At 38.2% G+C, this 19,070-nt stretch overlaps 1 protein-coding gene across 1 annotated transcript in view; it reads right to left on the bottom strand.

The window, feature by feature from the left end:
- MS4A14 (membrane spanning 4-domains A14) overlaps positions 1-19,070 on the bottom strand; it is a 30,430-nt gene that overhangs the window by 3,860 nt on the left and 7,500 nt on the right. The window contains exon 5 of the mRNA XM_004770408.3: positions 16,244-16,342. Within this exon, the coding sequence (XP_004770465.1) occupies positions 16,244-16,342 (99 nt within the window). The remainder of the gene's footprint in view (positions 1-16,243; positions 16,343-19,070) is intronic.

Genomic DNA, 19,070 nt, shown 5'->3' with positions numbered 1-19,070 from the left:
GCCGAATTATATTTGTGTTCTAGTGTTTTATGGAAGGTAAAACTTGTAATAGTGAATAAAGTGATGAAATTTCATGTAGTAAATGATATTATTAATAATGAATAATAAGTATTTTATGAAATAAATAATGAAATTTAGCTGAAGCTATTTCTTTTTTTTTAATAAAATTTTTTATTTTTTATAAACATATATTTTTATCCCCAGGGGTACAGGTCTGTGAATCACCAAGCTGAAGCTATTTCTAAACAGTGCTGAATGTGAGACTTATCTCCTTTGGACAGCTAATAATAAAATGTGAGAAGAGAGAAATTACTTAAAAATGGAATTGTTAAGCAAAAAGGAAACAGGACTTAATTGTTTGGAAGATTCCCAGTTTAACCATACTGCAGAAAATGAGAACACTAAGAATCTGACCAAGTGACTTGTTCGATGAAGAAACTGGTATGGATCAGCCATCTCAACAATAGCCAGAACATGTTCTCCAAAACAATGCAAGAATGACATTCAGAGAGCATCAGGGCCGCCACTCCTATCATGCGCCCAGAGTAAAGGGCCCTGGGAGAAGAATGGTTTTGAAGGATAAGACCACCTCTCTGGTTTCAAGCTAATCCAGGATGCCCCTTCTCAGTGTCTCCGAGTTGGGCCACTGCAGAGTCCTGCTGCATGACTGCAACCAGCTGAGCCATGGGATCATGACCACTTCCACTGAGATTTCAAAAGACAGTGCTTCTCCGACAGAGCCATGGGTTTGGGACCCCAACCCAGAAGAGCTACAGGCATGGGACTCCTGCCCAGGAGAGCCACAGGGCCCAGGCAGAGAGCAGCTGCAGGGGTAGACCTCAGGTGAAGAGTTACTGTGGTGCCTTAATGCTAAGCCACAGTGAAGATGTCACTCCCCAGTGAGCTTGGAAGGCAGAGCATTGAGTCAAAGAGGATTATTCTTGCCTTAAGGTTTGTTCTGCCCTGTTAGGCTTTAGCCATAAGTGGGACTTGAACTTCTTATATTTGTTAAATTAAAAAAAAAATTTTTTTTTTGCGATTTCTCCCTTTTAGAAGAATATACCATTGTATTTTGGAAGTTCAGTGTCATAACATGTTTGGTTTCATAGGTTCACAGCTAGAGGGAAATTTGCTTCAGGATGGATCGTATGTTCAGTCTTACCCCTATCTGATTTAGATGATACTTATATGAGACTTTGGACTTGACTTTAAAGTTAGTGCTGAAAAAAGATAAAACTTGTGGGCCTATTGGGATGGAAATAATATATAAATAATATATGAAAAGGACATGAATTTGGGGAGTGGGAAGGGATGGAATACTATGGATTGAATGTGTTCCCCCTAAATTTGTAACTTAAACTTAATCCCCAGTGTGATGGTATTTGGAGGTGGGGCCTTTGGGACATGATTAGATTATGAGTTTTTATAAAAAGAAACCCAGATAGTGACCTTTCCCTTCCCTTCATGTGAAGACACAGTGAGAACATGGCATCTATGAACCAAGAAGTGGGCACCCACCAGGCTCTGAATCTACTAGCACTCTGATCTTGCACTTCCAGCCTCCAGAACTCGGAGAAGTTTTTGTTATTCAAGCTACCTAGTCCGTGGTATTTTTGTTATAGCAACATGAATGTACCAAGACCCTGTGCCAGGAAATTTGAGCTTTCCTCTACAGACAAGTGAGATCTATGGAAATTTTTTAAACAACTAAATGACAGCAGCCGATACAATCTTTAGCCAATGCTGCTCATTCTTCCCATTTTCTCGTTTTCCCTTTTTTTTTTTTTTTTTTTTTTTTTTTTGAGAGTGGTTGACATTACAGACCAATCTACTGAGTCCTGTCAGCCTGTGTCCTTTCTAAGGTCAACCACAGAGTCAGAATAGACTACTTGTTCTATTTGATGAAGTGATTGGAATTCTGAGTGATTAAATGACCTAATTATGGTTGCCTATTTGATTGATGGCTGGTCTAAAATGAATCTTCATGTTCTCTTATATTACACATTGTCATTCCCAACTTCTAATTGGTTTTCACATCTATATTTTATCACCATTGGAAGGGTATTTATGTGATACATTTTTACTCATCCTCAAACCTTTGTTTCATTTGAAGAGTAATTTTTTTTCACTTGTTAAAAGATTTAGAAGCATGAATTATAAGTTCTTTAACTTTATTCAAGATTTTAAGTGTATAACTTTAAATGTACTCATCAGTGATTACCAGGTGCTGGATAAGTTTCCAAAGTCGTCTCAAGTAATACATATAATATTCCTATGAGGTTATTTGAGAGAACTGAGTTCAGCCAGTGTCTAGGAGTCATATACTGCAGTTGAATTCTGGATTCTGTGCTTTTCTCTCCATCTAATCTATCCTAATTTCTAATACATGCTTCTTTATGATAAGCACTTCACGACCTTATTCCAGGGTGGCTGAAGACTATATAAAATAATGCTTTAGGCATGGTGATTGGCACAGAGAACTTAATTCATAAATACTAAGAGTTCCCATTCCCTTTCCTCTTTTTGAGTTCAGAGTGCATATTACATAGTACCTTTGTATTCTCTGCTGTACTTTGCAGATTGCTATGCCATTAAAAAGCCCTTTTTGTGGAATTAAATTGAGTAGTTATTCAGTGTGAGTAATTTGTTTTAATATTGCTCCTAAAGGGTTTTGTATTCTCCTGTGGTTGTATCAAGAAAAGAACAACACATCAAATACCTGGGCTGAGATAATATTATAAAAACGCAAGCTTGACATGAAAAATGATAAAAGTTGATGCTCCTTCATGATAAAAAAAAAGTTGCCTACAAATGAGGATAAATTTAGTTTATGAAAACCCTATAGGTAACATCATATTTAAAGGTAAAATGTAAAACTTTCAATCTATGGTTTTGAACACGAGAAGATTGGCTATACTCAGCATTAAAAAAAAATTGTGCTGGAGGCTCTACACGGTGCAAAAATCAAGAAAAATAAGGAATAAAATTTGCAGATAAAAATGTTTTTATTTACTAGTATAACCATTGTCTACTTAGAAAATTCTAGGAAATCTATATAAATGCTACTAGAATTAATAAGTTTATTAAAGTCTTAGTATGCTGGTATATAAAAATAAATTGCATTTCTATATGTAGGAATAGATACTAGGAAAATAAAGTTTTAAAATACATGTACAATAACAAGAAAAAACATGAAATACTTAGGGATAAATTTAACAAAATATGAAAACTACAATATATTGCTGAGAGAAATCAAATGAAATGTAAGAAAATGTAGATGCATTCTATGACATGGGCAAGGAGACTAAATATTACTAATAAATAAATGTTTCCTAAATCATTTATAAGTCTAGTGAAACTCCAGTCAAAAGCCTAACAACATTTTTTAAGGAATTGATAAACTAATTCTAAAACTTATATGGAAATCTATAGGATGTAGGCTAGCCAAAAATGATTTTGAAAACAACAAATTTAGAAGATTGACACTATGTGATTTTAAGAATTATTCTAGGGGAACCTCAGAGAAGAAAACAGAATAGGAAGCTCCTAGAATCTGCCTGTTCAGAGACAACAGTTGTACTGGTAGAAGCACTCTGAAATAACTATTTTGCAACTCTGGATTCTATGTGAACACTTGCAGCATCCAGATGAAAGCTTGGCTGGTAGATTCATGGCTTTTTGTCTGTCAATATAAACCTTTAGCAAGGTAGTGACTACTTATCTCTCACTCCAAGTCCCTGACAGGCAGCTGGGAGGTGGCAACCCATGCTGCTGGAGCCAGGGTAGGCAATTAGGGTCATGTTTTCCAAATATCAAGTTTTCTGTATTCTTACTGTGGATTGCTGCTTCTGATCACTGATATGTAGGCACAGAGGCTAGGTGCCATTATTTTGACCCATATTGGCTGCAACAGTTTGTAGAGGAAATTATTCAACTTCCAACTATTTTTGCTTGGGTTTTGGGTTAATTTTGTTTTCTTGATATTTAAAAACAATGGTATTTATGGGAGAATGTAGAAACCCACCATGCATCCCCAGAAAATGAGAAGACCTGAAGCTTTCCTCTCAGGCTTATCTCTGGCACAGAGATGTTTTACAACAATAAAAACAAACAAGCAAAACCACCCAGCAAAACCCTAAGGCAGATGGATAATCTGATTTCCAGAGTTAACACATTATAAGATTCAAATAATGACTTTTCAATAAAAGAAGGTATACAAAGAATCAGGAAAGTATGGTCTATTCAGTGGAACAAAACTAATGAACACAAACATACCCAAGAAAGCCCAGACTTCGTGTTTATGAGACAAAGACTTTCAAACAACTATAATAAGGATGCTAAAAGGGCTAAAGAAAGTCATAGGAAAATGATGTATGAACAAAATGAGAATATCAATAAGGAGATATAAATTATAAAACAGAACTCAAAGGAGTTTCTGGAGCCAAAAAGTACAATAAAATATACACTAAGGGGTTCCAAAACAGATTTGAGGAAGCAGAAGAAATAACCAATGAACTTGAAGATAGAACAATTGAAATTATTGAGGAATTATTGAGGAACAGAATAAGAATTTACAAAAGTGAACAGAGTCCAAGTGTCTTGCTATAAGGTATATAGGAAACCCAAAATGGTAGTTCTTCTTCTTTGCTAGTATTTACTTTAAATGTGAAAGGTTTAAACTCTCCAGTCAAGAGACAGGGATTGACTAAATGGATTAAAACAAAACAAAACAGTTCAGTTATATACTGTGTACAAGAGACTCACTGTAGCTCCAAAGGCACAAAGAGATTGAAAGTGAAATTATTGAAAAATTATTCGATGCAAATAGCAACCAAAGGAAAGCTTGGGGAGGGGCTACACTAATATCAGATAAACTTTAAACCAAAAAAATTGTAGGAGACAATGAAGGACTTTATATATTAATAAAAGTTTCAATAGAAGATGAGGATATAACAATTAAAAACGTTTACACATCTGATAACAGACCCTCGAAATATATGAAGCAAAATTGGTAAAGTGCAAGAGAGAGATAGACTATTTGACCAGAATAGTTGGAAGCTTCTACACTCCACTTTCAAAATTCGTAGAATGACCAGACAGATGATAAGTACAGAAACAGAGGGTTAAACAACACAGTAAACCAATTAGACTTGACAGACGTGAACTGAACATTCCAACCAACAACAGCAAAAAGCACATTCACGTGGGACATTCTTCAGGATAGACTACATAGTATGTCACAGAACAAGTCTTGATAGATTTAAAAGATACTATACAAAGTACCTTTTCTGTCCATACCTGGATGAAGACAGAAACTAATAATATAAGGAAAACTGAAAAATTCACAAATATTAAAGAAGAATTAATACTACTCCTTCTCTTAATGCTTCTAAAAAACTGAAGAGAAGGGGAAAATTTCCAATTCATGCTATGAGGCTGACTTTACTCTGATACCAAAGCCAGATAAAGACATTGCAAGGATAGAAAATTGTCAGTGTTCCTATTAAAATTCCAACAGCCTTTTTCTCAAAAATGGCAAAATCATTTCTCAGATTCATATGGAATTCCAGAGGGCCCAAGTGGTCAAAAAACATCTTGGAAAAAAATAATGTTGAAAGAATCACACTTCCCAACTTTGAAACTTAATCCCAACTACAGTAAATAAGACAGTATGGTTCTGGCATAAAGGCAGACATATAGACAAATGGAGTCAAACACAGAGTCAAGAAATAAACTCTTATGTATGGTAGATGGATTTTTTAAAAAAGATTTATTTGAGGGAGAGAGAGAGTGTATGGGAAGGGGCAGAGGGCGAGGGAGAGAGAATCCCAAGCAGATTCTGCCCTGAGCATGGATCCTGACACAGAGCTCAGTCCCATGACCCCAAGATCATGACCTGAGCTGAAACCAAGAGTCAGATGCTCAACTGACTGTGCCACCTCATAGACAGATTTTTGACAAGAGTGCTAAGACCATTCAGTAGGGGACAGGATAGTCTCAACAAACAGTGCTGGAAAACCATATATCCACATTCAAAAAATGAATTTAGAACCTTTCCTTACACCATATATAAAATTGAACCCAAAATGGATAAAAAAAATCTAGTGCTAAAAGTAGCCAAATCTACAAAACTCATAGAAAATATTGAGGGAATTCTTCATGACATTGGATTTGGCAGTGATTTCATGGATATGACACTAAAAGCACAGACAACAAAAGAAACAAGTAGTAATTGAACCTCATCAGAATTAAGAACGGTTGTGCATCAGAAAATGCTGCCAAGAAGAGAAAAAGACCACTTAGAGAATGACAGAGGATATTTACAAATCATATACCAACTAAGGGGTTAATATCTAGAATATAAAAAAGAACTCCTACAGTTCAACAACAACATCAAAATAATCCAATTAAAAACGTGCAAAGGAGGGGCACTTGGGTGGCTCAGTGGGTTAAAGCCTCTGCCTTCGGCTTGGGTCATGATCTCAGGGTCCTAGGATTGAGCCCCACATCAGGCTCTCTGCTCATCAGGGAGCCTGCTTCTCCCTTTCTCTCTCTGTCTGCCTCTCTGCCTACTTGTGATCTCATCTGTCAAATAAATAAATAAAATCTTTTAAAAAATGTGGAAAGGAATATAATAAACATTTCTCCAAAGAAGATATACAATCAATAGGTACATGAGCAGGTGCTCAACATCACTAATTGCTGGGAAGTTCAAATCAAAATCATGATGAGCTGTCTACCACAACATACCCATTAAGATGGTTATTATAATGAAAAGATAGGAAATAGCGGGGGAGGAGTCAAGATGGCGGAGAAGTAGCAAGCTGAGACTGCTTCAGCTAGCCGGAGATCAGCTAGATAGCTTATCTAAAGATTGCAAACACCTGAAAATCCATCGGCAGATCGAAGAGAAGAAGAATAGCAATTCTGGAAACAGAAAAACAACCACTTTCTGAAAGGTAGGACCGGCGGAGAAGTGAATCCAAAGCGACGGGAAGATAGACCCCGGGGGGAGGGGCCGGCTCCCGGCAAGCGGCGGAGCAACCGCGCACAAAATCAGGACTTTTAAAAGTCTGTTCCGCTGAGGGACATCGCTCCAGAGGCTAAACCGGGGCGAAGCCCACGCGGGGTCAGCGTGGCCTCAGGTCCCGCAGGGTCACAGAAGGATCGGGGGTGTCTGAGTGTCGCAGAGCTTGCGGGTATTGGAACGGGAAAGCCGGCTACAGAGACAGAGCTGACAGTGAGCTCGCAGCTCCGTGTTACCTTGAACCGGTCGCAGGCTCGGTGAGCTCGGAGCGCGGCCGGAGGTCAGGCAGACGGGAGTAACTGGGCGCTGTTCTCTGAGGGCGCACTGAGGAGTGGGGCCCCGGGCTCTCGGCTCCTCCGGGCCGGAGACCAGGAGGCCGCCATTTGTATTCCCGTCCTCCGGAACTCTACGAAAAGCGCTCAGGGAACAAAAGCTCCTGAAAGCAAACCCGAGCGGATTACTCACCCCGGCCCCGGGTAAGGGCGGTGTAATTCCGCCTGGAGCAAAGACATTTGGGAATCACTACAACAGGCCCCTCCCCCAGAAGATCAACAAGAAATCCAGCCGAGACCAAGTTCACCTACCAAGGAGTGCGGTTTCAATACCAAGGAGAGCAGCAGAATTCCAGAGGAGGAGAAAGCCAAGCACGGAACTCATGGCTTTTTTCCTGTGATTTTTTTTAGTCTTGCAGTTAATTTAATTTTTTCTTTTTCATTTTTTTTTTTTCTCGCCTTCGCCTTAAAATTTTTTTTTTTTTTAACTGTTACCTTTTTCTTTTTAACGATTTTTTACTAGTTTATCTAATATATATATATATATTTTTTACATTTTTCTTAGGTGTTTTCTTTTTTAAAAATTCTTTTCTTTTCTTTTCTTTTTTTTTTTTTTTTTTTTTTTTTTTTTTTTTTTCTCTCTTCCTTTTTGAACCTCTTTTTATCCCCTTTCTCCCCACTCACGATTTTGGATCTCTTCTAATTTGGTTAAAGCATATTTTCCTGGGGTTGTTGCCACCCTTTTAGTATTTTACTTGCCCCTTCATTTACTCTTATCTGGACAAAATGACAAGACGTAAAAATTCAACACAAAAAAAAGAACAAGAGGCAGTACCGAAGGCTAGGGACCTAATCAATACAGACATCGGTAATATGTCAGATCTAGAGTTCAGAATGACAATTCTCAAGGTTCTAGCCGGGCTCGAAAAAGGCATGGAAGATATTAGAGAAACCCTCTCGAGAGATATAAAAGCCCTCTCTGGAGAAATAAAAGAACTAAAATCTAACCAAGTTGAAATCAAAAAAGCTATTAATGAGGTGCAATCAAAAATGGAGGCTCTCGCTGCTAGGATAAATGAGGCAGAAGAAAGAATTAGTGATATAGAAGACCAAATGACAGAGAATAAAGAAGCTGATCAAAAGAGGGACAAACAGCTACTGGACCACGAGGGGAGAATTCGAGAGATAAGTGACACCATAAGACGAAACAACATTAGAATAATTGGGATTCCAGAAGAAGAAGAAAGTGAGAGGGGAGCAGAAGGTATACTGGAGAGAATTATTGGGGAGAATTTCCCCAATATGGCAAAGGGAACGAGCATCAAAATTCAGGAGGTTCAGAGAATGCCCCTCAAAATCAATAAGAATAGGCCCACACCCCGTCACCTAATAGTAAAATTTACAAGTCTCAATGACAAAGAGAAAATCCTGAAAGCAGCCCGGGAAAAGAAGTCTGTAACATACAATGGTAAAAATATTAGATTGGCAGCTGACTTATCCACAGAGACCTGGCAGGCCAGAAAGAGCTGGCATGATATTTTCAGAGCACTAAACGAGAAAAACATGCAGCCAAGAATACTATATCCAGCTAGGCTATCATTGAAAATAGAAGGAGAGATTAAAAGCTTCCAGGACAAACAACAACTGAAAGAATTTGCAAATACCAAACCAGCTCTACAGGAAATCTTGAAAGGGGTCCTCTAAGCAAAGAGAGAGCCTACAAGTGGTAGATCAGAAAGGAACAGAGACCATATACAGTAACAGTCACCTTACAGGCAATACAATGGCACTAAATTCATATCTCTCAATAGTTACCCTGAATGTGAATGGGCTAAATGCCCCTGTCAAAAGACACAGGGTATCAGAATGGATAAAAAAACAAAAACCCATCTATATGTTGCCTCCAAGAAACACATTTTAAGCCCGAAGACACCTCCAGATTTAAAGTGAGGGGGTGGAAAAGAATTTACCATGCTAATGCTTTGACATCACATCAGAAGAAAGCAGGAGTGGCAATCCTTATATCAGATCAATTAGATTTTAAGCCAAAGACTATAATAAGAGATGAGGAAGGACACTATATCATACTCAAAGGGTCTGTCCAACAAGAATATTTAACAATTTTAAATATCTATGCCCCCAATGTGGGAGCAGCCAACTATATAAACCAATTAATAACAAAATCAAAGAAACACATCAACAATAATACAATGATAGTAGGGGACTTTAACACTCCCCTCACTGAAATGGACAGGTCATCCAAGCAAAAGATCAGCAAGGATATAAAGGCCTTAAATGACACACTGGACCAGATGGACATCACAGATATATTCAGAATATTTCATCCCAAAGCAACAGAATACACATTCTTCTCTAGTGCACATGGAACATTCTCCAGAATAGATCACATCCTCGGGTCCTAAATCAGGACTCAACCGGTATCAAAAAGATTGGGATCATTCCCTGCATATTTTCAGACCACAATGCTCTAAAGCTAGAACTCAACCACAAAAGGAAGTTTGGAAAGAACCCAAATACATGGAGACTAAACAGTATCCTTCTAAAGAATGAATGGGTCAACCGGGAAATTAAAGAAGAATTGAAAAAAATCATGGAAACAAATGATAATGAAAATACAACGGTTCAAAATCTGTGGGACACAACAAAGGCAGTCCTGAGAGGAAAATATATAGCGGTACAAGCCTTTCTCAAGAAACAAGAAAGGTCTCAGGTACACAACCTAACCCTACACCTAAAGGAGCTGGAGAAAGAACAAGAAAGAAACCCTAAGCCCAGCAGGAGAAGAGAAATCATAAAGATCAGAGCAGAAATCAATGAAATAGAAACCAAAAAAACAATAGAACAAATCAACGAAACTAGGAGCTGGTTCTTTGAAAGAATTAATAAAAAATTGATAAACCCCTGGCCCGACTTATCAAAAAGAAAAGAGAAAGGACCCAAATAAATAAAATCATGAATGAAAGAGGAGAGATCACAACTAACACCAAAGAAATACAAACTATTATAAGAACATACTATGAGCAACTCTACGGCAATAAATTTGACAATCTGGAAGAAATGGATGCATTCCTAGAAACATATAAACTACCACAACTGAACCAGGAAGAAATAGAAAGCCTGAACAGACCCATAACCAGTAAGGAGATTGAAACAGTCATTAAAAATCTCCAAACAAACAAAAGCCCAGGGCCAGACGGCTTCCCGGGGGAATTCTACCAAACATTTAAAGAAGAACTAATTCCTATTCTCCTGAAACTGTTCCAAAAAAATAGAAATGGAAGGAAAACTTCCAAACTCATTTTATGAGGCCAGCATCACCTTGATCCCAAAACCAGACAAGGATCCCACCAAAAAAGAGAGCTATAGACCGATATCCTTGATGAACACAGATGCGAAAATACTCAACAAAATACTAGCCAATAGGATTCAACAGTACATTAAAAAGATTATTCACCACGACCAAGTGGGATTTATTCCAGGGCTGCAAGGTTGGTTCAACATCCGCAAATCAGTCAATGTGATACAACACATCAATAAAAGTAAGAACAAGAACCATATGATACTCTCAATAGATGCTGAAAAAGCATTTGACAAAGTACAACATCCCTTCCTGATCAAAACTCTTCAAAGTGTAGGGATAGAGGGCACATACCTCAATATCATCAAAGCCATCTATGAAAAACCCACCGCAAATATCATTCTCAATGGAGAAAAACTGAAAGCTTTTCCGCTAAGGTCAGGAACACGGCAGGGATGTCCATTATCACCACTGCTATTCAACATCGTACTAGAGGTCCTAGCCTCAGCAATCAGACAACAAAAGGAAATTAAAGGCATCCAAATCGGCAAAGAAGAAGTCAAATTATCACTCTTCGCAGATGATATGATACTATATGTGGAAAACCCAAAAGAATGCACTCCAAAACTGCTAGAACTTATACAGGAATTCAGTAAAGTGTCAGGATATAAAATCAATGCACAGAAATCAGTTGCATTTCTCTACACCAACAGCAAGACAGAAGAAAGAGATATTAAGGAGTCAATCCCATTTACAATTGCATCCAAAACCATAAGATACCTAGGAATAAACCTAACCAAAGAGACACAGAATCTATACTCAGAAAACTATAAAGTACTCATGAAAGAAATTGAGGAAGACACAAAGAAATGGAAAAATGTTCCATGCTCCTGGATTGGAAGAATAAATATTGTGAAAATGTCTATGCTACCTAAAGCAATCTACACATTTAATGCAATTCCTATCAAAGTACCATCCATCTTTTTCAAAGAAATGGAACAAATAATTCTAAAATTTATATGGAACCAGAAAAGACCTCGAATAGCCAAAGGGATATTGAAAAAGAAAGCCAACGTTGGTGGCATCACAATTCCGGACTTCAAGCTCTATTACAAAGCTGTCATCATCAAGACAGCATGGTACTGGCACAAAAACAGACACATAGATCAATGGAACAGAATAGAGAGCCCAGAAATAGACCCTCAAATCTATGGTCAACTAATCTTCGACAAAGCAGGAAAGAATGTCCAATGGAAAAAAAGACAGCCTTTTCAATAAATGGTGCTGGGAAAATTGGACAGCCACATGCAGAAAAATGAAATTGGACCATTTCCTTACACCACACACAAAAATAGACTCAAAATGGATGAAGGACCTCAATGTACGAAAGGAATCCATCAAAATCCTTGAGAACACGGGCAGCAACCTCTTCGACCTCTGCCGCAGCAACATCTTCCTAGGAACAACGCAAAAGGCAAGGGAAGCAAGGGAAAAAATGAACTACTGGGATTTCATCAAGATCAAAAGCTTTTGCACAGCAAAGGAAACAGTTAACAAAATCAAAAGACAACTGACAGAATGGGAGAAGATATTTGCAAACGACATATCAGATAAAGGACTAGTGTCCAGAATCTATAAAGAACTTAGCAAACTCAACACCCAAAGAACAAATAATCCAATCAAGAAATGGGCAGAAGACATGAACAGACATTTCTGCAAAGAAGACATCCAGATGGCCAACAGACACATGAAAAAGTGCTCCATATCACTCGGCATCAGGGAAATACAAATCAAAACCACAATGAGATATCACCTCACACCAGTCAGAATGGCTAAAATCAACAAGTCAGGAAATGACAGATGCTGGCGAGGATGCGGAGAAAGGGGAACCCTCCTACACTGTTGGTGGGAATGCAAGCTGGTGCAGCCACTCTGGAAAACAGCATGGAGGTTCCTCAAAATGTTGAAAATAGAACTGCCCTATGACCCAGCAATTGCACTACTGGGTATTTACCCTAAAGATACAAATGTAGTGATCCAAAGGGACACATGCACCCGAATGTTTATAGCAGCAATGTCCACAATAGCCAAACTATGGAAAGAACCTAGATGTCCATCAACAGATGAATGGATCAAGAAGATGTGGTATATATACACAATGGAATACTATGCAGCCATCAAAAGAAATGAAATCTTGCCATTTGCAACAACATGGATGGAACTAGAGCGTATCATGCTTAGCGAAATAAGTCAAGCAGAGAAAGACAACTATCATATGATCTCCCTGATATGAGGAAGTGGTGATGCAACATGGAGGCTTAAGTGGGTAGAAGAATAAATGAAACAAGATGGGATTGGGAGGGAGACAAACCATAAGTGACTCTTAATCTCACAAAACAAACTGAGGGTTGCCGGGGGGAGGGGGTTTGGGAGAAGGGGGTGGGATTATGGACATTGGGGAGGGTATGTGATTTGGTGAGTGCTGTGAAGTGTGTAAACCTGGTGATTCACAGACCTGTACCCCTGGGGATAAAAATATATGTTTATAAAAATAAAAAATTATTAAAAAAAAAAAAAAAAAAAAAAAAAAAAAAGATAGGAAATAGCAAATGTTCATGAGGATGTGGAGAAATTGGAACCCTTGTGCACTCCTGATGGGAATGTAAAATGATGCAGCCATTGTCAAAACATTTTTGCAGTTTCTCCAAAAGTTAAATACAGAACTACCACATGACTCAGGAATTACACTCTTAGATATGTATCCAAAATAATTGACTAGAACAGATATTTGTACACCAATATTCCCACAGACATTTTTCACAATAGCCAAATGGTACAAAAAAGTGGTGTCCATCAATAATTGAAGCTAGACAAAATGTGAAATATACACAAAATGGACCACTGTTCATCCATAAAAGGAATGAAATTTTGATAGATGAATATTAATGAACCTGAAAAACATTATTAGTAGAGTAAAACAGATACAGAAGGAAAAGTATTATATGATTCCACTTTTATGAATTATTTGAATAATCAGTAGATAATGGAAAGTAGATGGAGAAACATAAAATAGACTAGAAGCTACCAGGGGCTGGAAGAAGGAGGAAAGGGGCATAGTGTTTATGGGCACAGAGATCGTACTGGGATAATGGAAAAGTTTGGGCATAGGTAGTGGTGACGGTTTCACATCATTCTGAATATATTTAATGCCACTGGATGTATATTTAACAAATGACTAAAATGATAACTAGTATGTTATGTATATTTTACCACGATAAAAAAAGGTTACTATACTAAAGCTGCAGGAATTAGGACAGTGTGGAATATGTGGAAGAATAGACATATAGATCAATTGGGACAAGGTAGCATGCACAAGAGACCTATAAATAAGAGGTCAGTTGATTTTCAGCCAATGTACCAAGGTAATGGGGGAAACCAATGCATTTTCCAACAAATAGCATTGGCACAGCTGGGTATCTCTATGGTGGGGGGGTTGCATGAACGTCTTACCTTACTGCTGCATAGCATGTAAAAGTTAACTTGAAATCTGTTATAGACCTAAATACAAAAGCTAATTCTACAAGAAAATAGAGAAGAAAATCTTCACAATCTTGGTATAGGGAAAGCTTTGTTAAAACACAAAAAGGACTAACCATAAAAGAAAATAAGTCATAAATTGGACTTCAACAAATTTGTTATTTGAAAGAAACAATTAAGAAAATAAAAAGGCAAACCAAGCCTGGGAAAAATGTTAGCAATACACCTATTTCAAAAAAGGACTTTTATTAAGAATCATTTAAGTTCTTATAACTCAATAAGATAATGTAATAAAAGTTGGCTAACGATTTGAACACACATCTCAAAAAAAAAAAAAAGATATACAAATGGACAATAAACACAAAAATAGTCATTGACATAATGTCATCAGGGAAATGCAAATTAAAACTACAATGAGATTCCACTATATGCCCACTAGAAAAGCAAAGTTATTAATATAACTGGCAATTCCAAGTGTCGGTATTTATATGGAGCAGCCTGGCAGGGAGAAAAGGAGCTATATCTGAACAGAGATGACTGGATAGCAGAGAAGACAGGAAAAAGAAACATAGTTATCTCAAAAGGTAGAGTGAACCATCAATGTTATATACCTCTCATATATTGCTGATAAGAGTGCAAAATGATACAGCCGCTTTGGAGAACTGTTTGACATTTTCTTACAAAGTTAAACGTCCCCTTGCCATCTGACCTAGCAACCAAATCCAAGATATGATGCTCCAAGAGAAATGAAACCACATGTCTACACAAAGACATGAACTCAAATGTTCCTGGCAATCAAGTGCCCGTCAGGAAGTACATGGATAAGCAAATTGTGGCGTGCCCTCACGTAAAAGGAACACAGTATTGATACATGCAACATCATGGGTGAAGCTCATGAAAGTGTTGCTTGGAGAAAGGAGCCCAGACACACACAAAAAAGAGGACTTATTTATAATCCATGTACATGAATTTGAAAAAGTAAAAACTAATCAAGACAGAGATAACTGGGGCGCCTGGGTGGCTCAGTGGGTTAAAGCCTCTGCTTTCGGCTCAGGTCATGGTCTCAGGGTCCTAGGATTGAGCCCCGCATCGGGCTCTCTGCTCAGCAGGGAGCCTGCTTCCTCCTCTCTCTCTGCCTGCCTCTCTGCCTACTTGTGGTCTCTGTCTGTCAAATAAATAAATAAAATCTTTAAAAAAAAAAAAGAGAGAGAGATACTGACTGTGAAGAGGTTCCAGAGAATCTTTTGGAGTGATAGGAATGCACTAAATATTTTTTTAAGATTTATTTATTTATTGGAAAGAGAGAGAGCGAGCGAGCACAAACAAGGGAACAGCAGAGGGAGAGGGAGAAGGAAGCTCCCCAATGACCAGAGAGCCTGATGTGGGGATGGATCCCAGGACCCTGAGATCATGACCTGAGCCGAAGGCAGAGGCTTTAACCCACTAAGCCACCCAGGCGCCCCTTGGATTAGGTATTCTTAAAATGGGTAAATTAGACTGTTAATAAACTATACTTCTATAAAATTAATATAAAAAAGAAAAAAAAAACCCACCTAACACAGGGTGTGGAACTGTTTTTTGGGATTTAGAGAACAGGTTCTGGACTCTCTTTATTTTAGTCAAAACCCTGATGTTCTGTGACACCGGAGAGGGTGCTCTTTGTGCTTTAGTTCTTTCATAGGTCAAATAGGGAGTCTTGATAGGTTTGATAAGTATCACTGTTAAATATTTTTCTTCTCTGCTTCCACTCTGATGAGGGGATTGTCTCACACACCCTTATGGCCTAAGAATAAGCTCCCCATGACATAATAATATAGGTTCCCATTAAGTCTGTTTCTCTTCATTTATTTTGTCAGGGAGATAAGGAGCTGTGTCTGAACAGAGTCAACCGGATATCGTAGAGAGCAGGAAAAAGAAGCATCATTATCTCCCAGTGCGGAATGAGCCATCAATGTTAAGCTTTTCTCTCCTTGACCCTCTATAATTTCTAGTTCAGCATCTGAGAATAGTGCTCTGGCAACTAATAGGCCAGAGGTCATCTTGCAGCATCCCAGCTGGAACCCATTCTTCTAACAACACTGAACGCACCTCATCAGAGTTTGTCCAGCACTTGCTTCTGAAGGAGGCGATAGTCACCGCGATGCTGAGCTCCACTATGCTGATGATCAGTAAGACCGACAAGATTCCCTGCAAGTAATGAGGATGGCGTTTGGAATGAAAGCTGTATCATTTTAAAGATATAAGCCAAAGACTATTTATACTGTATGACCAGCTAGGGGAAAACTCACATTTTATATGCTCCCATAGCCATCAATGATTGAACAATTTTCATCTTATGTCTTTTTGATAAGCAGAGGTAACAAACTCCAGTGCTTATAGGAGCCAGGCAACCATCCCAACTGAGTGGAACAGTTAGGAGGCAAGACAGTAGAGAATAAGGGTATTCCTAGAATGTTTCCATTAATCAGTTCTGAGCAATAGTTAACTATGTGGGAACATGGGCCCCATGATGTTTTTTTTTCTTTCCTAACGAAGCTGGATATGCATATTTTTAATGTGAAATTTTCCAGCTATTCATTGACTTGTGTGTACCAAATAGAACATATCTGCAGGCTGGATATAGCCCACAGATTGCTGTTTTGCACACTCTGCTTTAAGTTAAGAGCTAGATCAAAAATCAGGGTAAGAAGTAGCATGGTGTCCAGAAAGCTTGGGCTGAGGGCACTGTAAGAACTGGGTGCAGTCAGGCCACACTTAACCTGGTCAAAGAACTGGGTTTGTCTGAACCTTGGTCTCGCTGCAGTACATTCAGAGGCTTGGGTATTCTCCCATTTGTTGGTAAAACTGAAATGTATGAAGTGTCTACTATAAATTTGCTGTTGGGGAAGATAGACCACCCCTGGTCATTGTGGAACTTAGATCATAATAAGGGAGGCAGACAGTGGAAAATAATTAGACAATTATTTACTTAACTAAGTTGTGATAAGCGTCATAAGTAAGTATTGGGAACTACACCCTACTATAATGGGAGATCCCAACAAGCCTGTACTGGGAGGGGTAGAGGGCAATCAGGAAGGACTTCTGAGGTTCAAGAACAAGGAGGAGTTTTAATTGGGGGAGGTGTGGAAAAGGGTTGGAACCAGGCCAGAAAACACTGGAAGCAAGAGAAAGCTGGTCTTATGGTCCTGGGACAGTGAGTATTTAACACATTAAGGAATTTGAGAAGTACCGGATGTGAGGAGTAAGAAAGATAAAGACCTGGAACAGTGTTGGAAAGGTAGGCTAGGTAGGTGTTACAGGGTCTTGTAAGCCTTTTAAGATTTGGATTTTAATTCTGTGTTTCACAAAAAGTCACTTATTCCTAGGCCATCAGACTTGCATTTTTAAATGATGGCTTTGGTCATGGTGTAGACAGTGGATTGGTCTTGGAGACAGAGGTCCATTCAGGAGATGTCTAGAGCCCACTGATCCGGCTTTTTTTTTTTTTTAAAGTTTATTTGTGACATTTAAATTACACCAAGGAATAGCAGCATCATACACCTGAGATTTTGGAACAGATTCTCCCTGATTATATATACAGAAACTAATCCTGCAGTTGCCATCTGAGCAGAGTCAAAAATCTGGACATTTAGCACTTTCAGTGTACAGTTTCTTCCTGATACTTACTAACTTCCTGATACTTACATTACTAACATAATGTACAGTAGTGGTCTCCTGTCCACTAGATAAAAGAGTAAGGGATTATAATGCTCTATGTCTTGGCCCAATTAGGACAATATTATGTTCCTCATATAGTTTTCTGGCTTTCCTTAGTAACTTTTTTTGAGTCTTATTCTGGAATTTATCTCAGAATATATGAGCATTCTTTAGGCTCGCTTTTATGGATGATTATAAGGATAAATAAGATCTTGTATCCAGGAACAGGTAGCTCTTCTCTCTTTCCTTCTTTTTGGGGGGAGACATTTCCTGTGATTCTTTTTCACTTCCATCCAAGCAGGTCAAATCTCATTAACATTTTAGGAACAAATCCTTCAAGATGTGGCTGACAGAAATAAAATGAAAGCCAGGATTTTATTGGGGAAGTAAAGGGCAAGGCCTTTTGGAGTCCTTGACATAAAAATGATGTCATTGAATGCTTACTAGTTAAATACTGAAAACTACACCTACAGTTGTATTTCCTGGCAATAATGATACATCTTGTCTGCTGTAATGAATAAAATTGTTACATTTGTGTAAAATAACTTATGTTCTAAAATTATTAGAATACTTTATTAAGTAGCTCAAACACCTATTAAGTGGCTCCCACTATATTTTGTTTTTAGTATTAATTGGGTAAACTTTATTTTTTAAGGATTTTATTTATTTATTTGAGAGAGAGAGAGAGAGAGATCATGTGAGAGAGGGCACAAGCTAGGGGAGGGACCGAGGGAGAGGGAGAGGCAGACTCCCCACTGATCAGAGAGACCCATGCGATGCTGGGTTTGATAACAGTTCATTGAGATCATGACCTTAGCCAAAGGCAGCCGCTTAACCAACTAAGGCAACCAGGTGCCCCAGTTGGGTAAACTTTTTAGATCATTTTGTCCTCACTGATTCTTTAAAGGCAAAATTTAATCCAATCTATGTCAGTAATAATGGTAATAACCAAAACCTATGGACTGTTTACACTGTGACAGACGGTGTTCTAATTTAAGTAATCCTCATGACAACCCAATGCAGGACATATTTTTAACATCTTCATTTTCCACAAAAGAAAACTGGGGCTCAGAGAACTTACAAAAGTCAGATTCAGATCCTGAATCACAATATAGTTCTCAACAGTCAGCTCAAATGCTAACTCAACTTCCATTCTTGGAATCAAAATTAATGAATTGATGCATTGTGAACGTAGTTCAAATAAGATTGTACAGATTCA

This window comes from Mustela putorius, unplaced genomic scaffold, assembly GCF_011764305.1.
Source record: "Mustela putorius furo isolate JIRA1106 unplaced genomic scaffold, ASM1176430v1.1 tig00000127_pilon_pilon_pilon, whole genome shotgun sequence".
In the NCBI taxonomy this organism is placed as follows: Eukaryota; Metazoa; Chordata; class Mammalia; order Carnivora; family Mustelidae; genus Mustela; species Mustela putorius.
Note: the sequence above shows the minus strand (reverse complement) of the source record. Positions and strands in the feature narration are given on the sequence as shown.